We start from the raw sequence: 21,494 nt of genomic DNA, 5'->3' as shown, positions 1-21,494 counted from the left end.
CAGGACAGGACATCGGTCAATCCTTCAAGCTGCTCAGAGACCTGGTGTGGGGGAGCTAGTGGGAAAGGACGACATTTCCAGGTGGGGAGGAACACTTACTGTTGGCTATGTTGGAAGCAGTGTAACTGTCTGCCATTCCCGAGACCTGGCTGGCAATGCTGGCCTCGCTGGCTCTCCGGAAGCCCCTGAATTGGGGGGCTGAAATGGGAGCTGAAGGGGATGCACTTTCCATGAAGACGCCACCATGAGACTGAACAACATCCGCTACGGAGACGAAACAGGGAAATCAAAAATATTAGACCAAACGGACATAGAGCATGATGAGATGAACAGGGTGCAAAAATCAAATAAAATCAAGCAAAACATGCAAAACATACAAAGAAAAGGCAGAAAACACCGCAACTGATGTCAAATCAAATCTTTCAAAGTTGGTTAGATGGAATAAGCATTTCAACAGCACCCAGATTGGAAAATTAAACCAACACCAGCACAAATAAGCATAAAAAAGGTCCAGCAGCTCTGTAGTCATAAACAAAATAATTGCCTCGGAAGAAAACAGAAATATGTGACTGAAAGAACCTGAGTTGCCTATTGGATGGGCTCACACCAATATACACCACTTGCACAGAGCAATGTATATACAAACTGTGTTTCTGGGAAATCAGGGCAGAGGGTCTTTCAGAAACCCCCCAGGGATTCTTCCATTCAAACATCATTAACGGCAGACAAGTGTCCGTGAAATACATTTTGCCCGTCATTACTGATCAGCTGCATTTGAGTTTTGGGTGCAAATTATAACTAGGATGCATTCGAAGTTCATACATGGAACTCCCAAGATCATGTGAATTGAATCTACACTCTAGAATAGGTAACAGCCAATGAGATGTCCTCTAGATGTTGTTGGGCTACAATTACCAGCAGCTCCAGATGCCAGCAAGGCCAGTGATCAGGGAGGACAGGAGCTGAAACCCAGCAACATCTGGAGGGTACCATGTGGGCTACCCCGTCCCAGAATATATCCTAGAAACCTTTGCAATGCAGCCGAGTTGCTCAGCCACTGTAGAAAGGATTCCTTCCATGCAGAAAGCATGAAGAGTAGAGTGGTGTGGTATTGGCTGGGAAATATTTATATATTTAGACAATTTATATACTGCTTAATTAAAATACAATACTCAAGAAATTATCCAGAGATAAAATCAGTTAAAGGCCAATTACAAAGTCAGAAATAACTTTAAATTTTATTTTATTTATCTAACACAATTTATATAGTGCTTGGTTGTAGGAAGACCTCTAAGCAGTTTAGGAAAATGTAAAATAAACTTTGAAATTATCAATAAATATATTTAAAAACTGGTATACAAAATTATTTAAAAGATTAAAATCAACGTTAGCTAAGACAAAATGAAATATATGTAACTCCTACATGTCTGGACAGGCTCTGAAAAGAATATAGTGAAGGTACCTGCCTGATGGCAAGCTTCCTAGCTGATAGTTACCTGGGTCTTCTCCCCCCCTTTTTTTAAAGATAGGGGCAACATTTGCCTTTACCCCAAGGACCCCACTTGTTCTCCAGAAATTCTCAAGAATTATAGACAGAAGCTCTGAGATTACATCAGGCACTGGAGATTTCAATTCCGTTAAACCAGCCAGGTGTTCCATTACCACCTCTTTTCCTATATTGGGCTGCAGCTCTCTCTTTGCATCATTTATTCTTTTATCACCAGAATAGGCACTGCTTTCCCTTTCAGTGGATGTTCAGCAGTTCTGCCTTCTCTGTCACCCACCTCTGTCTTCTCCATCTTCTCAATTTCTCCACCTACTTGCTTGTTCTTCCTCTTGCTTTGAACACAGCTGAAGAAACCTTTTCTATTATTTTTAACCTAACTATCTTGCAAGTCTGAGTTCATTCTGAGCTTTGGCCCACCTGACCTTGCATCTGCTGGCTACTTCTGTATACTCTTCCTTCATGATTTCTCCTTTCTTCCATTTCTTACACATCACCTTCTTAAAATCTCAGCTCATCTGTAAGCTCCTTATGTAGCCACACTGGTTTCTTTAGGTGCCTTCCACTTTTCTTTCTTGTTGGAATTGACTGCCTTTGTGCCTTCAGTATTTCACTGTTTAAAAACTCCTATCCATCTTGGACTCCCTTCACTTTGAGTATTTCTGACGGTGGGACTTCACACAACAGTTCAAGCTTTTTGAAACCAGCCTTCTTAAAGTCCAGAGGGCATGTCTGACTACACTCAGCTTCCCCTTGCCTCTGTATAATGAAACCCAAGAGGGCATGATCACTTCCTCCCAAAGTTCCCAGTACATCCACTTCATCAATCAGTTCCTCCCTGTTGGGGAGGACCAGGTCCAAGATGAGATGATCCCCTTGTTGCTTCCAGCAGATATCGGGGTAGTTGAGGTCTCCTATATCCCTCCTTTTTGACTGTTTGGTAATCTGCTCTAGGAAGGCATAATCCAAGTCCTCAGTATGGCTTGAAGGTCTGTAGCAGACACCCACAGCAAGGTCACTGTTGTTTCCCTCTCTTATATATTTTACCCATATATTCTTCCTTCCATGCCCCAGGTCATGGAACTCTTCCCAACTGTATACATCCTTTGCATATAATGCTGCCACTCAGTGCTTTTTTCCCTTAAAAATGTTCAGGGGTACTCTCATTTTGACTCAAGAAAACGCAATTTTATAGTTCAAATCAGGGAAAATAAATACAGTAAAAGGACAAAAGGACAAAGATTCACAAAATGTTTAGGGGTATGCATACCCCTGCGTCCCCCCAGAAAAAAAGAACTGCTGCTACTCCTCCTTTCTTTTGAGCAGGTTTTACCTCTCAATTTCTGCATTCCAGTCACAAGTCACATCCCACCAGTTTTCAGTAATGCCTATTAGGTCATATTTGTCATCCTGTATTAAGAAATTTAGTTCTTCTTGCTTGTTCCCCACACTTTGCACATTTGTGTAGAGACATCACAGGTGTCTGAGGTGAGGGCATGGAATCGATTTTATAGCTCCAGAGAAATAGCATGGCTCCTGACAGTCCGGCTTTTTACATCATGTTTCTCCAGCCCTCTGTCCCCAGTATTGGGCGATCTTCCTCATTCCTGCCGGCATCTCTTTTCCAGGTTGGTCCACTCTGGTACAGCAAAACTTCTGACCCCAAGTTAGTAAGTTAACACAGGTAAGAAAGATTGTGTAATTCAAAAATACAGTGGCAAAGAAACGAAACTCTTGCAGCTAATGGTATATGGCCTGGCCCACAAATCCATAGGGGCAAGATGTAGACATAAAAATCCAAACCCATAAGAAATTGTTGCCCCTCCTACCACTAGATGGCACTGTGTGAATCTGATAGAGCCAATACCAGCTGCTGGTAACCACAGGTGGGCAGAGTGTTGATGTTCGGCTTGCAGGCTTCCCACAAGCATCTGGTTGGCCACTGTGAGAACAGGATGCTGGAAGAGAAGGGCATTCAGCAGCTTTGCCTTATGCTCTTAAATACAAACAGTGTTTGTACAGCTAGGGTGAAAAGGGCATGGGAGACTGTCTTGCAGGGGGAGGACTGTGTAGTTTAGGGGTGGAATAATCTGTTTTGGCTGCAGAGGGTCCCAGTTCAATCCCTAGTATCTCCAGGTAGGCCTGGGAATGATCCCTGCCTGAAATCCTGGCAAACTGCTTCCAGTCAATGTGGAAAAATCTGAGCTGGAGGACCAATGGTCTGACCTAGTATACAGCAGCTTCCTCTGTCCCTGAGTCTTAGCTTAAGAGAAGAACCAGACTGCTGCATTCTCCACCTCCATCTCACACATTCTCAGTCTTGGGCCTATTCTGCAGTGGCTCCCTCTTGGCCAGCTGCCATTATTATATATATTTAGGCAGCAGGCAAAAACCTTCCTCGGTAACCACACTTTTGGCCTATAACCATCTGTGGCTTTTAGAAGTGGGAAGGATGTTTTTATTTTTCTAAAATTTATACACCCCTTGGTAAAAAAAAACAAAAAAACCCACACCCCTCAAAGTTGTTTACAAAAGATAAAATAGCAAAATCAAGAAAAGTTTACAACCTTACTTTAAAACATACAAAAATTAAAATACTAAAACAGATTAAGATTACCTCAACTTTCTAAGCATCTGGGTAGACTTGTCTAAACAGGAATGTTTTTAACAGGCACTGAAATTTGCAATGACATCACAGCATGCATAATCTTTCAGTGTTTATTTCTATATTGATATACTGCCCTTCAGTACACAAACAGACGAGTTCCGTGCTGTTTTGGAAGTCAATAAAGATTTTAAAACCATATAAACTCTAGAAAAACAAAAGCTGTCAGTAGAAACAGCAGATAAAATGGTACTAATTTAAAATCCCATCAGATGATAAATTATTAGATGTTATTGGTCAATGACCACCATGCATCCTCTGTAAGCATCAGGTCTTAGTTGGAGGTCTTTACCTTGCTTCCTAAAAGCTGTGATTTGCACAGTTTTGAAAATAAGTATGAAGGAGGAACGATCCACTCCAATTATTTTCACAAGTCAACCACGATCTTGCAAACACCCCTTTGATGCAAAATTTGAAAAGAAATGCAGCCAGGCAGAAAATCAGCAACAAAAGGAAACTCGATTTTGGAAGCAGAAGCCATTAGAGGCACCAAGGTCTTGAAAGCTTTCCCACATAAACGTTGAATCCTGTACATGATTGGTGTCTAAACTTAATACTGAGCATATTTGGAAACTGAGCATATTTCGGGACATGAAAGAAGTTCCTACAAAGGGAGCTCCAGTGAGGATGCAGGGAACTTCCTTCTGCTTTTAGACCTCCACAGGAGCAGGAGCTGCCTAGGGAGGGGCAAATCTGCCAATTTCATTCTCTCTGTTTCTAATTTTCCACTTTTAAATTGAGTTCCCCAAATTTCCACAGCCGTTTCTGATTTTTAAAAAGCCTTCATGCAAATTAATCTGCATTTTAGTGTGAATTTCTTCTGATATATGCATTTTTGCAAGGCAATTTCTTCTAAAACAATGCATTTTGTATGCTATTTTCACAAATATATGCACATTTTGTTCCTATTTTATCCTAGCTATATTCATTTTTGCACGCCTTGCTTGGCAGAGGAACTCCACACCTCGGCCCCCGAGAGTAGATACATATCGCATAAGCAATCAGTGCAATTTTACAGGGATTTTAATAGCACAGGAGAGGTGGGGGGGGAGTGGATATTGCCAGCCCCTTCCTGTGCTATAAAAGGGATGCTGGATGACCACCACCAGAGAGCCCTGCAGGGAGTTTAAACTTCTACGGAACACAAAGCATGCACATCATATTCTAAACAGCAGGGGGAACACTTGGAATCCAATGCCAGGTGGATAAAATTTGTATATGCTAATTTATATATACAGATGCAAATTCAGAAATAGTGACTAAAGTACCACTGCATCCTAGTAGAGAAGACAGTGCTGCTATTTTTTTGATGGGCAACTTCAAGGTTCCCTCTGCTGCTCTCCCTTCTTAGGGCTCTTTATCTCTGAGCTGGATTGGGCAGGCAAGCCCTTCAAATAGAGAACTGTCCTGTGTAAAGTAGGGCAGATGGCCACCCTAATCAGAAACATTTAGCGCAAAGTCACGAATTCTCAGTTCCTAGAACTAGGAGTGCAGAGAGGAATCTCTTCCTTCCGCTAGCGCTGCAGGCTGGATAATGAGTCAGCTAAATGCTGAGTCACTGGGATTTTCACCTTCTCCCTTTTTGCTGTTGTAGCATCACACGACCTCCCTTGCCTCTTGCAGTGGGTCACTTGGTTCCTCCTCCCCAGATAGAAAATGTCTCATCACTGTGAACATCAATGTGCAACTTTGCACCTAACCACACGCAAACCCCTCCAAAGTGGACTGAGCGGCAGCATGAAAAACTGCAAGCCTATACATTTGTGTTGAGCACCTTGGAGAAGCTTGTCTGCGTGAGCTAGGCTGAATGCAAGCAAAGGATTTTTTAAAACTCTCCAAGCAGAGGTGGAGGTGTGAATTGGTTCTCCTCGGCTCAGCGGGCATCACCATGCGCACAGTGTGTACCTCCACCCCTGCAGAATCAGGCATGCGTGGCCAAGGGGAGGAAAGAGGGTTGCTTTGCTTGCTTGTCACTTATCAGAAAGGGAGGTATACCAAACATGATGTAGTGCCTATGCACTAATGCTAAGGGAGCTGGAGGTGAACTTTTGAGCAACACAGAGTTCTTCTTCAGGTACCAGTGTCCAAAATAAAAAATTAAAAAGGGGCAGGGAATATTACTCCCAATTTTAAACATAAAATTGCTACCTGTTTTTGTATTTGCTTGTTTCCCATTTCTGCTGTGTGCACCATATCTGAAAATTTCTGTGTAACTCCAACATTCTGTACAGGTAGTTGGTCCTCTGAAAGAATACCGTCCCTGCCTCTGCCAATTTTGTCCTGGGGGAATCAAGCTGGCCACTAAGGCAGTAGGGAAAGCTTTCATGATCCTTGGGGGCGGGGAACCAGCTGTTTATCAAGCATCACCCACAATCCCAATAATATATGTCACAAGACAGTATGGGGAGGGAGAAGGGCACGTTACACACACTCAGCAAATCCAGAATTTTTACTGGAAATATCTTGCCAATTCAGGATGGGAACAGGGATACTGGTTTCCATGAAGCTGTCGTGGTTCTGGAGAGCAACTAGTGGGCTGCTTTCTACGAGGAGGACAGGGTTGCTCTGGACTGTTTCAACTAGAAGCAGATGAGGAAGAAAACAAATAGGGGCAAAAAAACAACAACAAACCACAGAAAGTGTAACAACAAGAGACCTCACAATTGATGTCAACAACAGCTCAGGACCTTGCCTAAAGGAATTCAGACACAGGAAAGAAAACCAAGGGCTCTAAGGTAGATGTGATGGCGGTCAGGTCTGAACAGGTGTTAAGAGAGTGGGGTGCTAGTGGCTTACAGCAGAGAATCAGGAAGGGGTGCTGAACCACTTCTCCCTGCCAGAAATAAGAGATTTCAGCACCTTTTCACACCTACTTCACCTAGGGCTTGCTCACATTTCTGCTTGTTCTGTGCCTAGAAAACACACTTCCAAGCAGTTTTCTGCTTGATCCACTTTTCTAGGCATGGATCCGAGCGGTTTTCCCCTTGTCCTGCTCCATTCCCAGGGAAACCTGCTCTTTAGTTCTAAACTGGAATAAATGGCAGCCCATGGAAAACCTGATTGCTGTTTGCTTCAATTGAACACTAAAGAGCAGTTTTCCCTGGGGAAAAGAGCAGGACCAGAGGAAGTATGAATAAGCAGACAAAGCAAAGTCATTTGCAGATAAAATCGCTCAAATTTGGAAGGAGGCAGACTTCACAGTGGGGCAGGGCTGGGGTGGGAGGGTGCCAGCACTCTGTCTAGTCACGTTCATGGGATCAATTTCAACCTGGCCAGGCTGCTTGAATGAGTCTTATCGACCCTTGCCCATCCTGGTCCACAAAAGCGAGCCAGAAAGGGCTGGGCAATGGGCTCTGTGGAGTGGTAGAGTGTGGGTGAGTCTTCCTGGAACCCCTTAAAGAGGTGGTTATTGAACTGCCTCTTAAAAAAACATCTTTGGAACTGGCCACCAGGGCCAATTATCACCGAGTCTCAAATATTCCATTCCTGGGCAAGGTGATTGAGTGGGTGGTCATGGAACAACTCCAGGCACATCTGGAGGATGCAGACTATTTGGACCTCTTCCAATCGGGTTTCAGGTCCCATCATAGGACTGAAACTGCCTTGGTTGTGCTGTTCAGTGATCTCTTGCAGGCTAGGTAGGGACAGAGGTGAAAGCTGTTTGCTAGGTCTGCTGCATCTCTCAGCAGCTTCTGACACTATCAACTACAGTATCCTCCTGGACTGTCTAAGAGGGCTGGGAGTTAGGGGCACTGTCATGCAGTGGTTCCACTCCTTCCTCCTGGGGCATGTCTAGAAACTAGTGGTGAGGGATGAGTGTTTGGTCCTCTGGGTGCTCACTTGTGGGGTGCCTCAGGACTCTGTCCTCTCCCCCATGCTTTTCAACATATGAAACCGCTGGAAGAGATCATTGGGGGTTGGGCTGGGTGTTCACCAACATGTGGATGATACCCAGCTCTACCTTTCATTTAAATTGGAACCACTGAAGGCAGTGAACTTCCTGTGTGGGAGTCTGGAGGTGTCTGGGGGGTGGATGGTGATCAATGGATTGAGGCTGAACCCCAACAGAAGTATTGTTTCTAGGGGACAGTGGGTGGGCAGGTGGGGGGACTCCCTGGACCTGAATGGGGTAACTGTGCCCCCAAAGACCAGGCGCACAGGCTGGGGGTCATTTTGTATTCACAGCTGTCCATGGAGGGGCAGGTTAATTTTGTGTCCAGGGCAGATGTCTAACAGCTCCATCAGGTATGCAGGCTGAGGTATCTGGCTGTGCACTGTCTTGCCACAGTGGTAGACGTTCCGGATATCTCTCACATGGACTACTGCAATACACTCTGCGTGGGGATACGTTTGAAGGTGATTTGGAAACTACAACTAATCCAGAATGGGGCTGCCAGACTGGTGACTGAGAGCAGTCACCGGGACCATATAACACCTGTCCTAAAGGATCTACATTGGCTCCCAGTATGTTTCCAAGCACGATTCATAGTGTTGATGATGACCTTTAAAAGTCTTAGTTGGCTAAGGCTCTGTACCTGATGAAGCGTCTCCACCACCGTTGTTCGGCCTGGACACTGGGATCCAGCTTCGAGGGCATTCTGGTAGTTCCCTCAGTGTGAAAAGTGAGGTTACAGGGAACTAAGCAGAGGACATTCTTGATAGTCATGCCTGCCTTGTGGAATGCTCCCCCCCCCATCAGATGTCAAGGAAATAAACAACTATCTGACTTTTAGAAGATATCTGAAGGCAGTCCTGTACAGGGAAGTTTTTAATGTTTCTTATTTTATTATGGTTTTATAATTTGTTGGAAGCTGCCCAAAGTGGCTGGAGCAACCCAGTCAGATGGGTGGCATATAAATAAAAATAATAAATCATTATTAATTATTATTACTATTATTAGCCCCTAGTGAGGCTTTTCCCCAGTCACGAGTTTAAATGGGAGACAAACAAGGGATGGGGAGTAGTTTCAAGGGGGTGGGAGTGTGGTGTGGGGAAAGGGTTCAGCACCCTCTTTCACACGCTCCTCCACATGAAATGACTTCAAACTCTTATATACCTGTTCAGCTGCGACCAGAATTCTGTAAGATAGATCTGCTGACATCACATATACTTAGACCACAAGGAATGTTCAAGTCAGGGTAATTCACATCTGTACTTGCCTGTGCCACGTGGAACAAAATTAGGGCACATGGTGGCATGCAATTTTGGTGTCTTTTGGGTTATGAACTAAAACATGCTCACTTGGAAAAAATTCAATAGACATCAATGCGCTTTACTTCTAAGTAAAGTTCAAGGTATCAGAATCACCCACTCTCCTTGCTCAACAAGGCACATTTCTAGATTTCAGTAGTGCAGAGAATATATCTATATATATGGTTGTTGCTAAATATGAAGAGATTCCAGTGGGACTGGGTCATGATGAAAAAGGTAGACCTCTGAGACTTAGGGCTTTTTATACCACAAATGTTCCAGTTTATTATTTGTCCTGCTCCTCCAGCAGGCAGCAATGTGGTAAGGTTCGGGGAGCATCACAGAACAGCTAAGATGAGTGGAATAATGTGAAGACCATCAGATACAGTCCACCATTAAAGCACTGTTATTGCATCAATAATTATTGGTGCAGAATAGAGCCGCAAAAGAACCAAACAACCCAATCTGGAAGGACTCCAACAAGCAACAGAACACATTGAAAAATGTAAATGTTTTCCCCAAAAAAACTATTGGAATTGTAGTTTGGGAGGATGCTAGCAACTCTATCTTATCTCCATCACAAAACCACAGTTCTCAGGCTACTTGGTTGGGAAATTATCATGACTCATGTCAGCAAAATAGGTTTGGGAGAGGCTTAAACTTGTAGCGAAAACACACACACACCCTGCATCAGCTGGGATTCTTTTGCTCTATACCTGTGGGCTCATGGTGGGGAGAGGGGAGGACCTCTGAACTTTGCAAAGTGCCCCTCCCTTAGCACTGAATCAACAAAGCCGGATCACACACTTCTTGGGTAAGAAGGTGGGTCTGCAGAATCCAGTGAGGTGGCCTAGAGCCAGGCATATTCAACCCAGCAGCTCTAATGCTAACTCAAACACTGCTCCTACAACCAAAATGCCTGTTGGTCTCCGTAACTGTGTGTTCCACCTTAGACTGAGTTCTTCCAGAGGTGAGAAACCAGGGAATGAGGTACACCACTTCAAACAGCAGACAAGGGTGCCCATGATTAAATACTTTTTCAATACACTAAAATCCCCTCCACTTGGAAAACTAAATGTTGGAGGGAAGGGAGGTCTTAGCCTAACCTTCTTCCTGACTCACTGGCTTTCTACGTGGAAGGATTTTCACTTGTGTGCCTCCACAACCTGAATGCCGGAGTGGCTTATCACTTCAATGTGGCCATAGATGCCTTTTGGCTTTTGGAATCAAAAAGCTGACTTACCCAGGAGGGCTGAATTGCCATCCCCGAGAGGAAACCTCTGGTAGCGTGGGACATTAAAGGGAGGTAAAATGTGGAACTTCTTTTCCAGAAGAGGTTCCAAGCGTGAGGCCGACGGGTCTGCAGGGTGGAACAGGTTATAGACTTGCTGACAGGCTGGTCTCAACTGGAAGACTGAGCAATAGAGAGGGGAAGGTGCGGTGGAAGATACAGACAAGATATTAAAGCTGGAGACTACCATCTTACAGCTGATCTCATCACATTGACAACATTGGCTGTTTATGCAGGCATACCTCAAAGATATTGCGAGTTCGGTTCCAGATCACCGCAATAAAGCAAATATTGCAATATTGCTGATATTTATGTGCACCGTTTTTACTAAGCCCTGGTCATACTGTTTATTGCATAGTCCTAGAGCATTATGAAGTAACTGCATAACCAACATTTCATTTAATAAATCAAACAGTTGCTTATTACGGAGGCGAAGGGTTGTATCCCACTGGGAGAGCATCTGCTTTGCATGCAGCAGCTCCTGGATTCAATTCCAGCACCTCCAGGCAGGGCTTGGAAGCCCTGGAAGCCACTGCCAGTCAATGTCAGCGTAAGGCAGTGCCATATGTTCCCATGAAGATGGACCTAACACTGAAAGAGAATTCCCAGTGGATTCTGCACTTATTGTGTAAGTCTGGCTTAGCAATTTGCACAAGAAGTCTATGTTCCACCAAGCAAACTCAGGGTTGGTAATCAATTTTACTCCACCGCCCCTCATTATTTATGCAAACTGCCTGTCTTAGAATAATTTTTAAGTGCCATATCTCATTTATCACCCTTTTAAAATGGAAGCACTTTGAAGAGTTGAGATGCTCAAGGGTTTGAGGTGGGTGCCATGGTGACATCATGGACACTAGCCAAAGCGGGTTTGCTGAACATTTACACAGCTCATTATTCTTCAGAACTCAGCCACAGAGAGAAAAAGATACATTCAGAAGTAGTTACCGTGCTTCCAAAATAACTTCACCGCTCTAAAAACCGTACATTTGTCTGCTTTATAGTTTGAGTTTTCCATATTTGCGTCTTTGCTCACAAAACCTTTTAACAATTTTACAGGTATGTACAAATATTTTGCAAGCATTTTGAAATACCCCTTTACCCAACATGAAAACTTACTGTCAAGAGTTGGAATGACGGTTTTCCGCAATGCGAGGACCAGCCCCAAAGGAGATCCAAACAGGAAGAAGTCTGTGATCTCAAACTCAAATTTCCCAAGATTTCCTCCATCCAGCACAGTGGAACTGCTTGAAGTCCTTGATCCCGCATAGTTTTTCAGAGCACTAGAATGTAAACTGGAGAGAGCAGAAAACAGACTGTAAGCAACAGCGAAGAAGGCAAACTACAAGACAGACAACCATGGATGCGTAACATGCTGTGGTTAATGTTGCATGCTGTTCTTAAGAGTTCTGAACGCACAGGATGATGCTCATAAGGAAACATGTTTGTTTGGACAACTGTAGTTTCAGTGCTGGACTGCGGACACTTAAATTGGTGGAAGAACATTTAACACAATGTAAGAATTATTTTGTGCCAACATTATGCAAGATGCTGTACATCATGTGAAGTTGTTTCTAGTAGCAAAACAACAAAACAAAATGAAACATGGTACCCAGGCTGCTTTAAAAACAAAAAACCCTCAGTCCTCTTTGCATATGTCATGAAGGGAAGTATCACTGTTTGTTCATATAAACACCAGGTGTTTGCAGCCATATTGGTCCCACAGAATGTAAGAGACATAAAAATTATGTACTATGTGGCCCAACTAGCTTTTCCATTCATTTATAACCCTTTGAACTGTACTATCTCCACCCTCCACCACAGTCTAGACATTTTGGAGAAAAGCTGTTTACATTTCTCCTGACATTCATGATGGGGGAAAAAATCATAGTAGGTTTGAAAATTTGCAGAACATCTAAGCAGTCAGTTGGTCCAAAATAACATTATCTTTTAAAAATGTATTCTACTGTATATTCCTCTGCATGCTTACTTGAAAGTCAATGCCAATGTGTTTATTGGTGCTTGCTCCCAAGTAAATATGCAGAGGACTACAGCCCAAGAGTCCCCCTTTTTTCCACATGTGGTCCTCCAATGTTCTAGATTTCTCTACATTATGGAAAGCTGTGAATGGTGCTTACCTATTTCTTCCTCAAAGAAGTTGTTGGGACACAAGTGTTAAGGGATTAATAAAGGAGAAAAGAAAAAGAAAAGAAACAATAAGAGAGGAAAGAGAAATAGAAAGATCACAATTGGTAGGAAGGGAGTCTTGCATCTTTGCATGCTGCCTCTGTCTCATCGACCAGCTCAAAATGTATATGCATCAACTCACAGATTTATGGCACGTGTGATATGAAGCCTTGTACAGCTCATATGATTGATTATATGTCAAACTACGCATCCTGCCCACAGCCTACCAAGGTCAGGAGAGCAAATCACTCCCCTTCACATTAACAGAGTTATAGCAGGACTTTTGATCAAGCACTTCTGCCTCTGTGACATAGCTGGGTCTCAGCTGGGTCTCCCATCCACCAGGAATGCCACAAACCACTGCTGCCTTTGCCACTCTGCTGCAGGCTGCTGGACAATTGTGCTTTAATAAAGTGGCTTCCAAACTGTTCTGTCAGGCACCCCAGAGTGCTGTGGTAGCAGGTTACTGACAATGCACAAAGCTACTGAGTTGAAAGACAACTTGCCCACTGCCACCAATCTTCCCTTGCAATGTACAGATGCAGGAGAGAATCAGGGATATTCTACAGTGCTCCTCCTTTGCACATGGGACAATTGAGAAGGCCCAGCCAGTGTACTCCATGAAAAGTGCATTTGACCTACTACCTTCCCCAGAGTCCCCTGCGACATGCAGGAATTTTCTTCACTGATGCTCAAGGGATCAACACAACAGGTTTCCTAAAGGTAAAAAAGTCTGAAAGAACTATTGCCTCCCAGCAGCTTCTCAAGTATGCCCTTAGTGGCTGAGCACATCTGACTTTAAAAATGCCCACTGTTTCAGGTCTCCTACTGGATAGGTCCCAAATCTCCTAAGGGCAGGTGGGAATTTCCTCCTTTTCATGGGCCACAGCCTCTGTTCAGTGTAGTGTAAAATTCCAAACAACCAGAAGCCCCATCTGCATGATTTACAGAGCAACACGCAGAGTTAATAACCATGAAAGGGTCTGGAGGCAAAGGAGATGTAATTCCCTACTCCCTCCAAGGTTTGGAGAACTGGTGAAGACAACAAGCCTGTGATATTGTTTAGTGCCAAGAGCAATACAAACAGAAGCTGCAGAATCCACTAAATCTTTTAAATATTACCAAGAGGTACTTTTTCCCTGCAGAAAATACGTGGGATAAATAAAATATATGACTTCATGGTTGGAGAGAAGAGTTTTATGGGCACAGGCTGGGAACAGTCGACAACACAAATTTCACAGCAGCTATGCTTGAAAGTATTTGTGGGTGAGGCTTGTTTGCATGTTAAGCTTTTGGTGAGTTTCCCTCTCCTCCCACCAAGGTTCACGTGTTCTAAAAAAAGGCTTAGCAAATACGTGGGACACAGCATCTCACAATCTCTTTTATCATTCCTGGAACTTTCAGCATGGTGTCATTTAAATTTCTTTTACAGAGAGCTGTTCTTCTGCAACCTTGTAAGGCAGATCATAGCTACTCCCATTTCACAGATTAGAGATTGAGGCTGATAGATAGGGAATTGCTCAAGACCACTCAGTATTTTTTCCCTCTCTCCCTTTTCCCCCCTTTGGGGAAGAGCAACTTAGATCAGAAAAACAGTTAAACGCTTGCTTCCAAAATGGTTTGGGGTTTTTTGCTGGGGGGGAGGGGACTACAGCTGAATGCTTCACCTATAAAAGGTTCCAGGTTCAACCCCCTGCATCTCCTGCCAAAAAACTTCAGAGCCTTCTCAGTCTCAGATCCCCAGAAAGCCAAGCTCTCCTGGGTTAAATGAACCATAAAGGTAGCTTCCTGTGTCCCTATCTCATCACGGATCTCCTATGTTACATGCAGCTTGGCCCTAAAGAGGTGGTCATTTACGAGCCAGGTGTGGGGAACCTTTGGCCCGCCAGATGTTGCTGAACCCCTGAATCAAGCTTGCTGGGGCTGATGGAAGGTGTAAGTCCAGGAATGACTGGAAGGCCAAAGGTTCCTCTATACCTGGTTTATATATCCACAAGAATGTACAGAAGCATCCATTAATCTGAAAATGAAAATTATAACAATACTATAAAGCGCAGTCTATTGGCAACAATCCCAATCAGCCACTCTTCCCTCCCGTGGCAAACCTACCTGGAGAGGAAGGCCTGGTGCTGCTTGATGGTGTCCACTTCGTAAGTCGACGAGTCGCTCCTCTTCCGCGGCAGCTGCTTCCTGGACTCCTCCCCGTTGCTGCGAGGGATGTCAATGTTGCTCCGGCTGAGGTGGCGGCTGGCTTCCAGGCTGGAGCCCCCTGAGCAGTAGCTGTTGTTCACAATGATTCCAGGAGACAAGAGGTCAGTGTCCTGGAATTTGAAGGGCACAAGGCCTAGGCGTCAGAGCCCTGACAAAGGGCAATCGCGTTGACACTCCGTTGGAAAGCAAGCACAGAAGACCCTCAGCCCAAAGACCTGCCCCGTGTCAGCGTTTGACCCCCAAGCTCCTCAAACTGTTGTGGGCCAGTGACCCAGCCATCAAAGTAATTAGCTTTAGTGTAATCATCATCATCAACAACATCATTAATACACTGTCGCTGTAAGAACATAAGGGCCTGCTGACTCTTGTAAAAGTCATTCAAGTTGGTGTCACCACTGTCTCCTGAGGCAGGGAGTTCCATAGTTTTAACTAGGTGCTGAATGAAGAAGTACTGTCCTTTATCTGTCCCGCATTTTCCAACGTTCAGCTTCATTGGATATCCTGGAGTTCTAGTGCTATGACAGATCTCAATCCTTCTCTCCCCTTAGAAACCCTGCAGGCTTCATTACAGGCCCTTCGCCACGTGTTTCACCCAGGGGATGGGCAGAAGGTTGCCATATGACAATGTGACTTTTCAGTGGTGTCCCCCCAACCTCGTTTGTGGAATGCTCTCCCCAGGGAAACACGCCTGGTGCCACCATCCTCCAGTTTTTAGGGACCAGGTCTCTGGGAGATTAACTAGGCCTCCTCCACAGTGTTCATCCTTCAGTCAGGTGGCGTAGGACCTGTTCTTTTCATTGTTTTGTTCAATGAGTATTTTAATAATTTTGTATTATACACCATTATGCTTTTTCTGGATTTTAACTGATTCTGTCCATTCATATTTTACCTTGTTGAGATTTTCTTTTTTGCATAAAGCAACTAAGAAATGTAGTAAATGATGATGATGATGATGTAATTAAGAGAGTGGGCATGATACTTCACAGTGCCCAAAGGAGCTTTCAATCTAAAATTCAACACAGGGGAAACAATAGAGGAACAAGAAGGAAGGGGAGGCAAAGGAAGAATCAGATGGTACAATTATTTCACTTGGTTTGTCTTAGGCTGTGAACACACCATACATTTAAAGCCCATGAATTTCCCCAAAGAATTCACAAAACTATAATTCCTAGCACCCTTAACAAACTACAGTTCCCAGGATTCTTTGGGGGAGGGATCAGTGCTTCAAATATACAGTGTGTATGCAACCTTAGTTATAGTGGGGCAGGGATAGCAAACAAGGCACCCTCCAGGTGATGCTGTGCTCCCAACTCCCATCAGGGATTTTGGGAACTGTAGTTCAACAGCATTTGGAGAGTACTACCTTGGCTACCCCTACAGTGGAGCTTGAGGATGTGGAGGTTATGCCAAAGGCCTCATGGAAAAGGCGTGTTTGGAGGAGCGGCTTTAAGAGGGGTGGCAGCAGCACAGAAGGGATTTGGGAGGTGGTTCCAGATACATGAGCAACAAGAGAGAAAGCGCTGACACTGTTTAATGGAGCCGAAGTCCTTCAGGTGGCTGAGGATGGAGGCTACGGATGTGCACTGGCAGAGGACGAGGACTGCGGGGGGAGCGCTCCGCCCCCGGCAGCGCGACCCCCAGGGTGCCCTCATGGCTTCTCCCCACCTGCCCCTGCAGATGGTGTACCCCACCCCACCCCGGACATGCGCCCCACCCCCCAGGACGTGCATCAGCCCCTGGTGCAGGAGCATGAAGCTCCGCCGCTGTGGATGTGTGAACGTAACAGGCAGAAGTGTGTCAGGAGGCAAGGGCCCAAGAAGCTAGAGCAAGGAGAAAGCAATGGAAGTCTTTGAAGATAAAGACAAGCCTGTGTGGGATCTGGAAATGGATAGGAAGTCAAGGGATTTCAGGAAAGGCGTCAGATGCTCAGATGAATGAGAGAACAGGGGAGCACTGAATTATGTGAGGCAACAGAAGAGGACTGTACTTGAGGCCAGAGATAGTGGTGACACAGACTAGCATTTCACTCAGTGGAAGTGTTTTTGTACTTTTAACATGCCCTGTGCATGAAACAGGTAGTAAAGTACAACAGAATACTGACAGGGTTTACTGCGTCCACACTGAAGGTGTAGAGCACAGTGTCGGTCAGGTGTCCCTTGGACCGGCAGACTGATGCTGCAGGAGAAGAAAAAATGAAGCAGTGTCTCTGCCTCTTTTATGGAATGGAGGGAGGCTGATGGGATTATTGAGACAGCACAGGCAGAGCACCCTTGAAACGCACCATATAAATAAATGTTCAGTATTCTTCTGCGGTGAACAGTGAACTTCCTTGCCGTCCCAGAATGGAGCACTGTGGGTGGGTGTATGCCTTTACCTGAACACTTACAACGCTCCCACGCCGGCTACTGTTCTGACTCTCTGACATGGTTTGGTTGCTGTAGCACAGAGCGTCAAAGGCCAGGATCCCTCCTACGCAGTCCCCAACCAAACACACCTGGACAAGGGAAAACAAAACCCATTCACTGCTCTTTTACAAGGAAAATTCATTGTTCAAATTCCAGGATTTAGAAGTTTTCCAGTGACCTCCCTGCCAGCTGAGACAGTTGGGACCTCTGGGTTATGCATATGTTAGCAGCTTAAAACGCAGCAAGGTCGTCAGTCCGTCCATCTCTACCAGTGAGTTTCAAATTTCATTTGCACTTGCTGTACACACCAGGGAGAGGGTGGGGTGTCGTCACCCAACATGCATTACCTCATTTGTTCCCCCACGCCTTCAACTCTCCTATTCAAGGCAGCTGGCATCTCCACATGTGCAACAGCTGTCCGAAGTGTATGCACTTCAACTTAACCATGGCTTGTTTTTCAAATTGGATGCAAGCTGGTTTGAAGGGAAAAGTGTCAAATACAGGATATATATGAACTGTGGCTAACACTCTGTGTACTTAGCTTTAAACACCAGTGGTGGGAACACATTGTAGCTGGAGTAACATGTACACAGCTGTAGCTCAGAGGGCACCAGTCTGCGGAAAGCTGGTGTAGAATTTATTCAATTTATACAACACTGCAGCACAAATCACACAGATCCATATATTTTGCTCACTCCTCCCCAGCACTCATACAGACAGCTGTCACCTGTGGTAAAGGAAAGGTAAAAAGACTGGCGGGGGAAACCTATATAATAATAAACGTTCTTTTCAATTGATCAGAAGCCTTGGAACCAAACGTGGCTCTTCAGCCCCTCTCTCACTGGCCGTCAGAACTCTCCCCAGTTCACCGCTCCCACAGCCCTGCATCCTACCCTGAGTGTTTTTGCCTGTCTGAAATGTGCCCTGGAACACACTCTTGCCTGTCCGTGGGGAGGCTGAGAGGGGTGCTGAGCATGCGTACAAACTAGCATGCTGTACAAAGATAAAAGTAACTTCGGTTGCTCTGGCAAGTTTTGCCTCTGGCCACTGGCATTTGGGGCCTGGGCTCTCAGAAGAAAATGCACCCCTGGGGTTAAAAATGGTTCCCCACCCGTGATTTAAGACGAAGTGCCTATTTGGAGATATTGCCTGCTGATTTAACGTTGGAAAAACAAATTATTTCCCTCCTTTTCTCTAGAGCTACTGCTTTACTTACACCCCAAAATATGCAGATGTATTCAACTTGATTAACCTATTAAAATTCATTGCGTAATCAACTAAGAATTATTTAATCAAGTGATAGACTTAATATAGAATTTTATTTCTATTTAATTCTCCTGTGTTAATTGGGACGTTTTGTTTTATAAACTTTCACACCAAAAAACAAAATACAGAAAAGCTTTCTGCTTGCTCTCCAGTTCCCTGCCACCAACCAAGGCAGCATGCTAACCTGGCCGCTGAATGAGGCGCCTTCCTGGGATTTGATGAACTCGCTGTAGACCTGATTGGCTCTCAGGATCACCGTGGCAACTGCCTCCTGGTACTGTGGGGACGATGTGGCCAGCAGAGGAAGTGCTGCGAGTGGAATGTGATCCTGGCTATTGGAAAGGCAGCCTTCGTCATAACTGTAAGGACTGAGGCTAAAAAAGAAGAGAGATAGTTAAGGACTTTCCCTTTCTGTGGGCATTATGGAGCAGTGAAACCTCTGGTACAGACACCAAATCTGTGTTGCATGGGTCAGCCACAGCCATGCTGGTTGCTAATATTGCTGCTTTGAGCTACTTTGGTAAAAAGAAAAGTGACTAATAAGTTTAATTCATAATCATAATATATGGGAACTTGTGGAGATGCACAGCCATGGGATTGCACGGTATTATTATTGCTATTGTTATTATAATATATTGTCTCACATGCCACATACCCAACTGATCACTGAAATATGCAGAAGGGGGAATCCTCTATCCACCATCCTAGCAGGAGGGCAGCTACAAATTTCAATCTCAATCTCAAACCTTCATTAGCATATAGACAAAATTCCGAAAGGTTCAGTACTATAAAATCACTCAGCAAAATCTGAAGGCAGCTACATGTGATGTAGTAATCAGACTTTTAGTGTAGAAGCAATACCTGCCTTTTGGCACTGCCTTCTCTATTGTCCTTTGCCTGTTGAAGATATTCCTCTTTCAACAAACCTCCAACATGGAGATTTTATTCCCACCTGGTATCTGTATTTGAATGGATTATATATACCTGTTGTTGTTTTAAATTGTTTTTATATATGCAATTGTTCTATATATAGTTTTATGCCATTGTAAATTGTTTTAGGAGGCCTCATGGGAAGGGATTCATAAATAAATAAATACATTTTCTGTTCTGCTCTTTCTCTTAAAGGAGCCCAGGGTGGCAAAGTAGCAGAACAATATAATTAAAAATAAAACAAAAACATCTCTAAAGCATTTAGAAAGCAAGGACATCTAAAAACATTTAACGGTAGTTCCCTTACTTCCACTCTCCACCAGTCACATGCATATGCACTGGAAGAAGATGCTTAGCTTAGTTTTTGAGAGAAAACACAAATTTACCATCTTCTCTGCACATTCCTATTTGCTACAAAGCACCATGTACTTTTTTGCTTCTTCATATTCTGCACCAAAAGAATCAATGTGGTTTAGGGCATAGAATGCTAGACTTGGGTTCAAATTCCTCGCTCAGCTGCAAAGCTTGCTGGTTGGGCTGAGGCCACTCACACTGTTTATTTTCTCTGTGAAATGTACCTCACAATTTAAAAACAAACATCTGTACACTGCCCAGAGCTCCCTGACATAAGAGCAAGAAGCAAATGTGAGTGATTCATCCCTTAGTCTTGCTCCCCCTCTCATATGCAAGGCAGGCTCTGTAAGTTGATTTAGAAAACAAATTCAAGGGCACTTTTATGCACATATACATCCTTCAACTTATAACTTTCCCCCCAATTGCCCTGGGTGTTGTGTGTGTGTGTGCGCACGCGCTGTTTGTAATGTTACAGACAACAATCAAAATTCATTTTGAAAAGCCATTTATTTCAAGCTGCTTTTAGCAGAGATGCTATCCAGATGAACAAGATATTTGAGACTTGCTTTACCCTCTGCTTCAGGATCCCAGTGTAGGCCCAAAGGGGCACTCTGATTCACAGGCTACACCACTTGCCCCACTCAAGGGGGAGCCCTCAACATCCTGCTCTGCACTGCCCCCGCCTGAAGGATGTGGCTCTTCCACCACCCTCAGAGTCTGAGGACCATTCCCTGCAGCCTCGTTTATTTCACAAGCATGCAGGAAACACGAAATTCCTTTAAAGAGCTCTCCCAGAGGGCAGGGCCATTGAACGCTCAAGCCCTGCCAGCTTTCTAAGGCTTCAGGTGACCTAAGCCAGGGGTTCTAATGCAGCACCTACAAAGGCTTCATTGGTGCCTGCAGGCAGGGACCCCAGACTCTGAGCTTTCAGGGGGGAAAAAGCCCTCCTAAAAAGGAAGCTATGAAGGGAAATTTCTGTGACTTGATCCAGCTGACTGCTCCTGTGTGTCAACGGTTTTAGCCAATGAGTGAAGCCAGAGCTGTGATTGAGAAGCAATCTCTTAGGACTTTCTTAAGTAATTTGTATGCTGCATGTTCAACCCATGTTGAATGTATATTCTCAGGGCAGCCAGCAGAACAGTATGAAATTTAAAAAGTAGAAATTGAAAATAAAGTGCACACACTAAACCACTGAGCCTCTTGGGCTTGCTGATCGGAAGGTCGGTGGTTTGAATCCCCACGACAGGGTGAGCTCCTGTTGCTCTGTCCCATCTCCTGCCAACCTAGCAGTTCAAAAGCATGCAAGTACAAGTAGATAAATAGGTACCACTGCAGTAGGAAGGTAAACGGCATTTCCGTGCACTCTGGCACTCATCACAGTCCTCCGTGTGCCAGAAGTGGTTTAGTTCTACCGGCCACATGACCAAGAAAGCTGTCTGTGGACAAACACCGGCTCCCTCAGCCTGACAGTGAGATGAGCACTGCAACCCCATA

The 21,494-nt window shown here is 44.6% G+C and overlaps 1 protein-coding gene across 9 annotated transcripts in view; it reads right to left on the bottom strand.

The window, feature by feature from the left end:
- Nucleotides 1–21,494, bottom strand: part of PITPNM2 (phosphatidylinositol transfer protein membrane associated 2) — a 176,416-nt gene that overhangs the window by 23,951 nt on the left and 130,971 nt on the right. For 5 of the 9 annotated variants that reach the window (XM_081893196.1, XM_081893195.1, XM_081893201.1 and 2 more), the window contains 7 exons: nt 18,901–19,090; nt 17,420–17,539; nt 14,944–15,155; nt 11,767–11,942; nt 10,603–10,773; nt 6,599–6,748; nt 100–264 (listed from right to left, as the gene is read on the bottom strand). In XM_081893196.1, coding sequence (XP_081749322.1) covers nt 100–264; nt 6,599–6,748; nt 10,603–10,773; nt 11,767–11,942; nt 14,944–15,155; nt 17,420–17,539; nt 18,901–19,090 — 1,184 coding nt within the window. The remainder of the gene's footprint in view (nt 1–99; nt 265–6,598; nt 6,749–10,602; nt 10,774–11,766; nt 11,943–14,943; nt 15,156–17,419; nt 17,540–18,900; nt 19,091–21,494) is intronic. The other 4 variants (XM_081893199.1, XM_081893202.1, XM_081893198.1 and 1 more) reach the window with 3 other exon arrangements.

The sequence above is a fragment of the Podarcis melisellensis genome, assembly GCF_964234715.1.
Source record: "Podarcis melisellensis genome assembly, chromosome: 16".
Taxonomy (NCBI): domain Eukaryota; kingdom Metazoa; phylum Chordata; class Lepidosauria; order Squamata; family Lacertidae; genus Podarcis; species Podarcis melisellensis.
The sequence above is the reverse complement of the archived record's forward strand: the minus strand, read 5'-3'. Positions and strand labels throughout refer to the sequence as shown.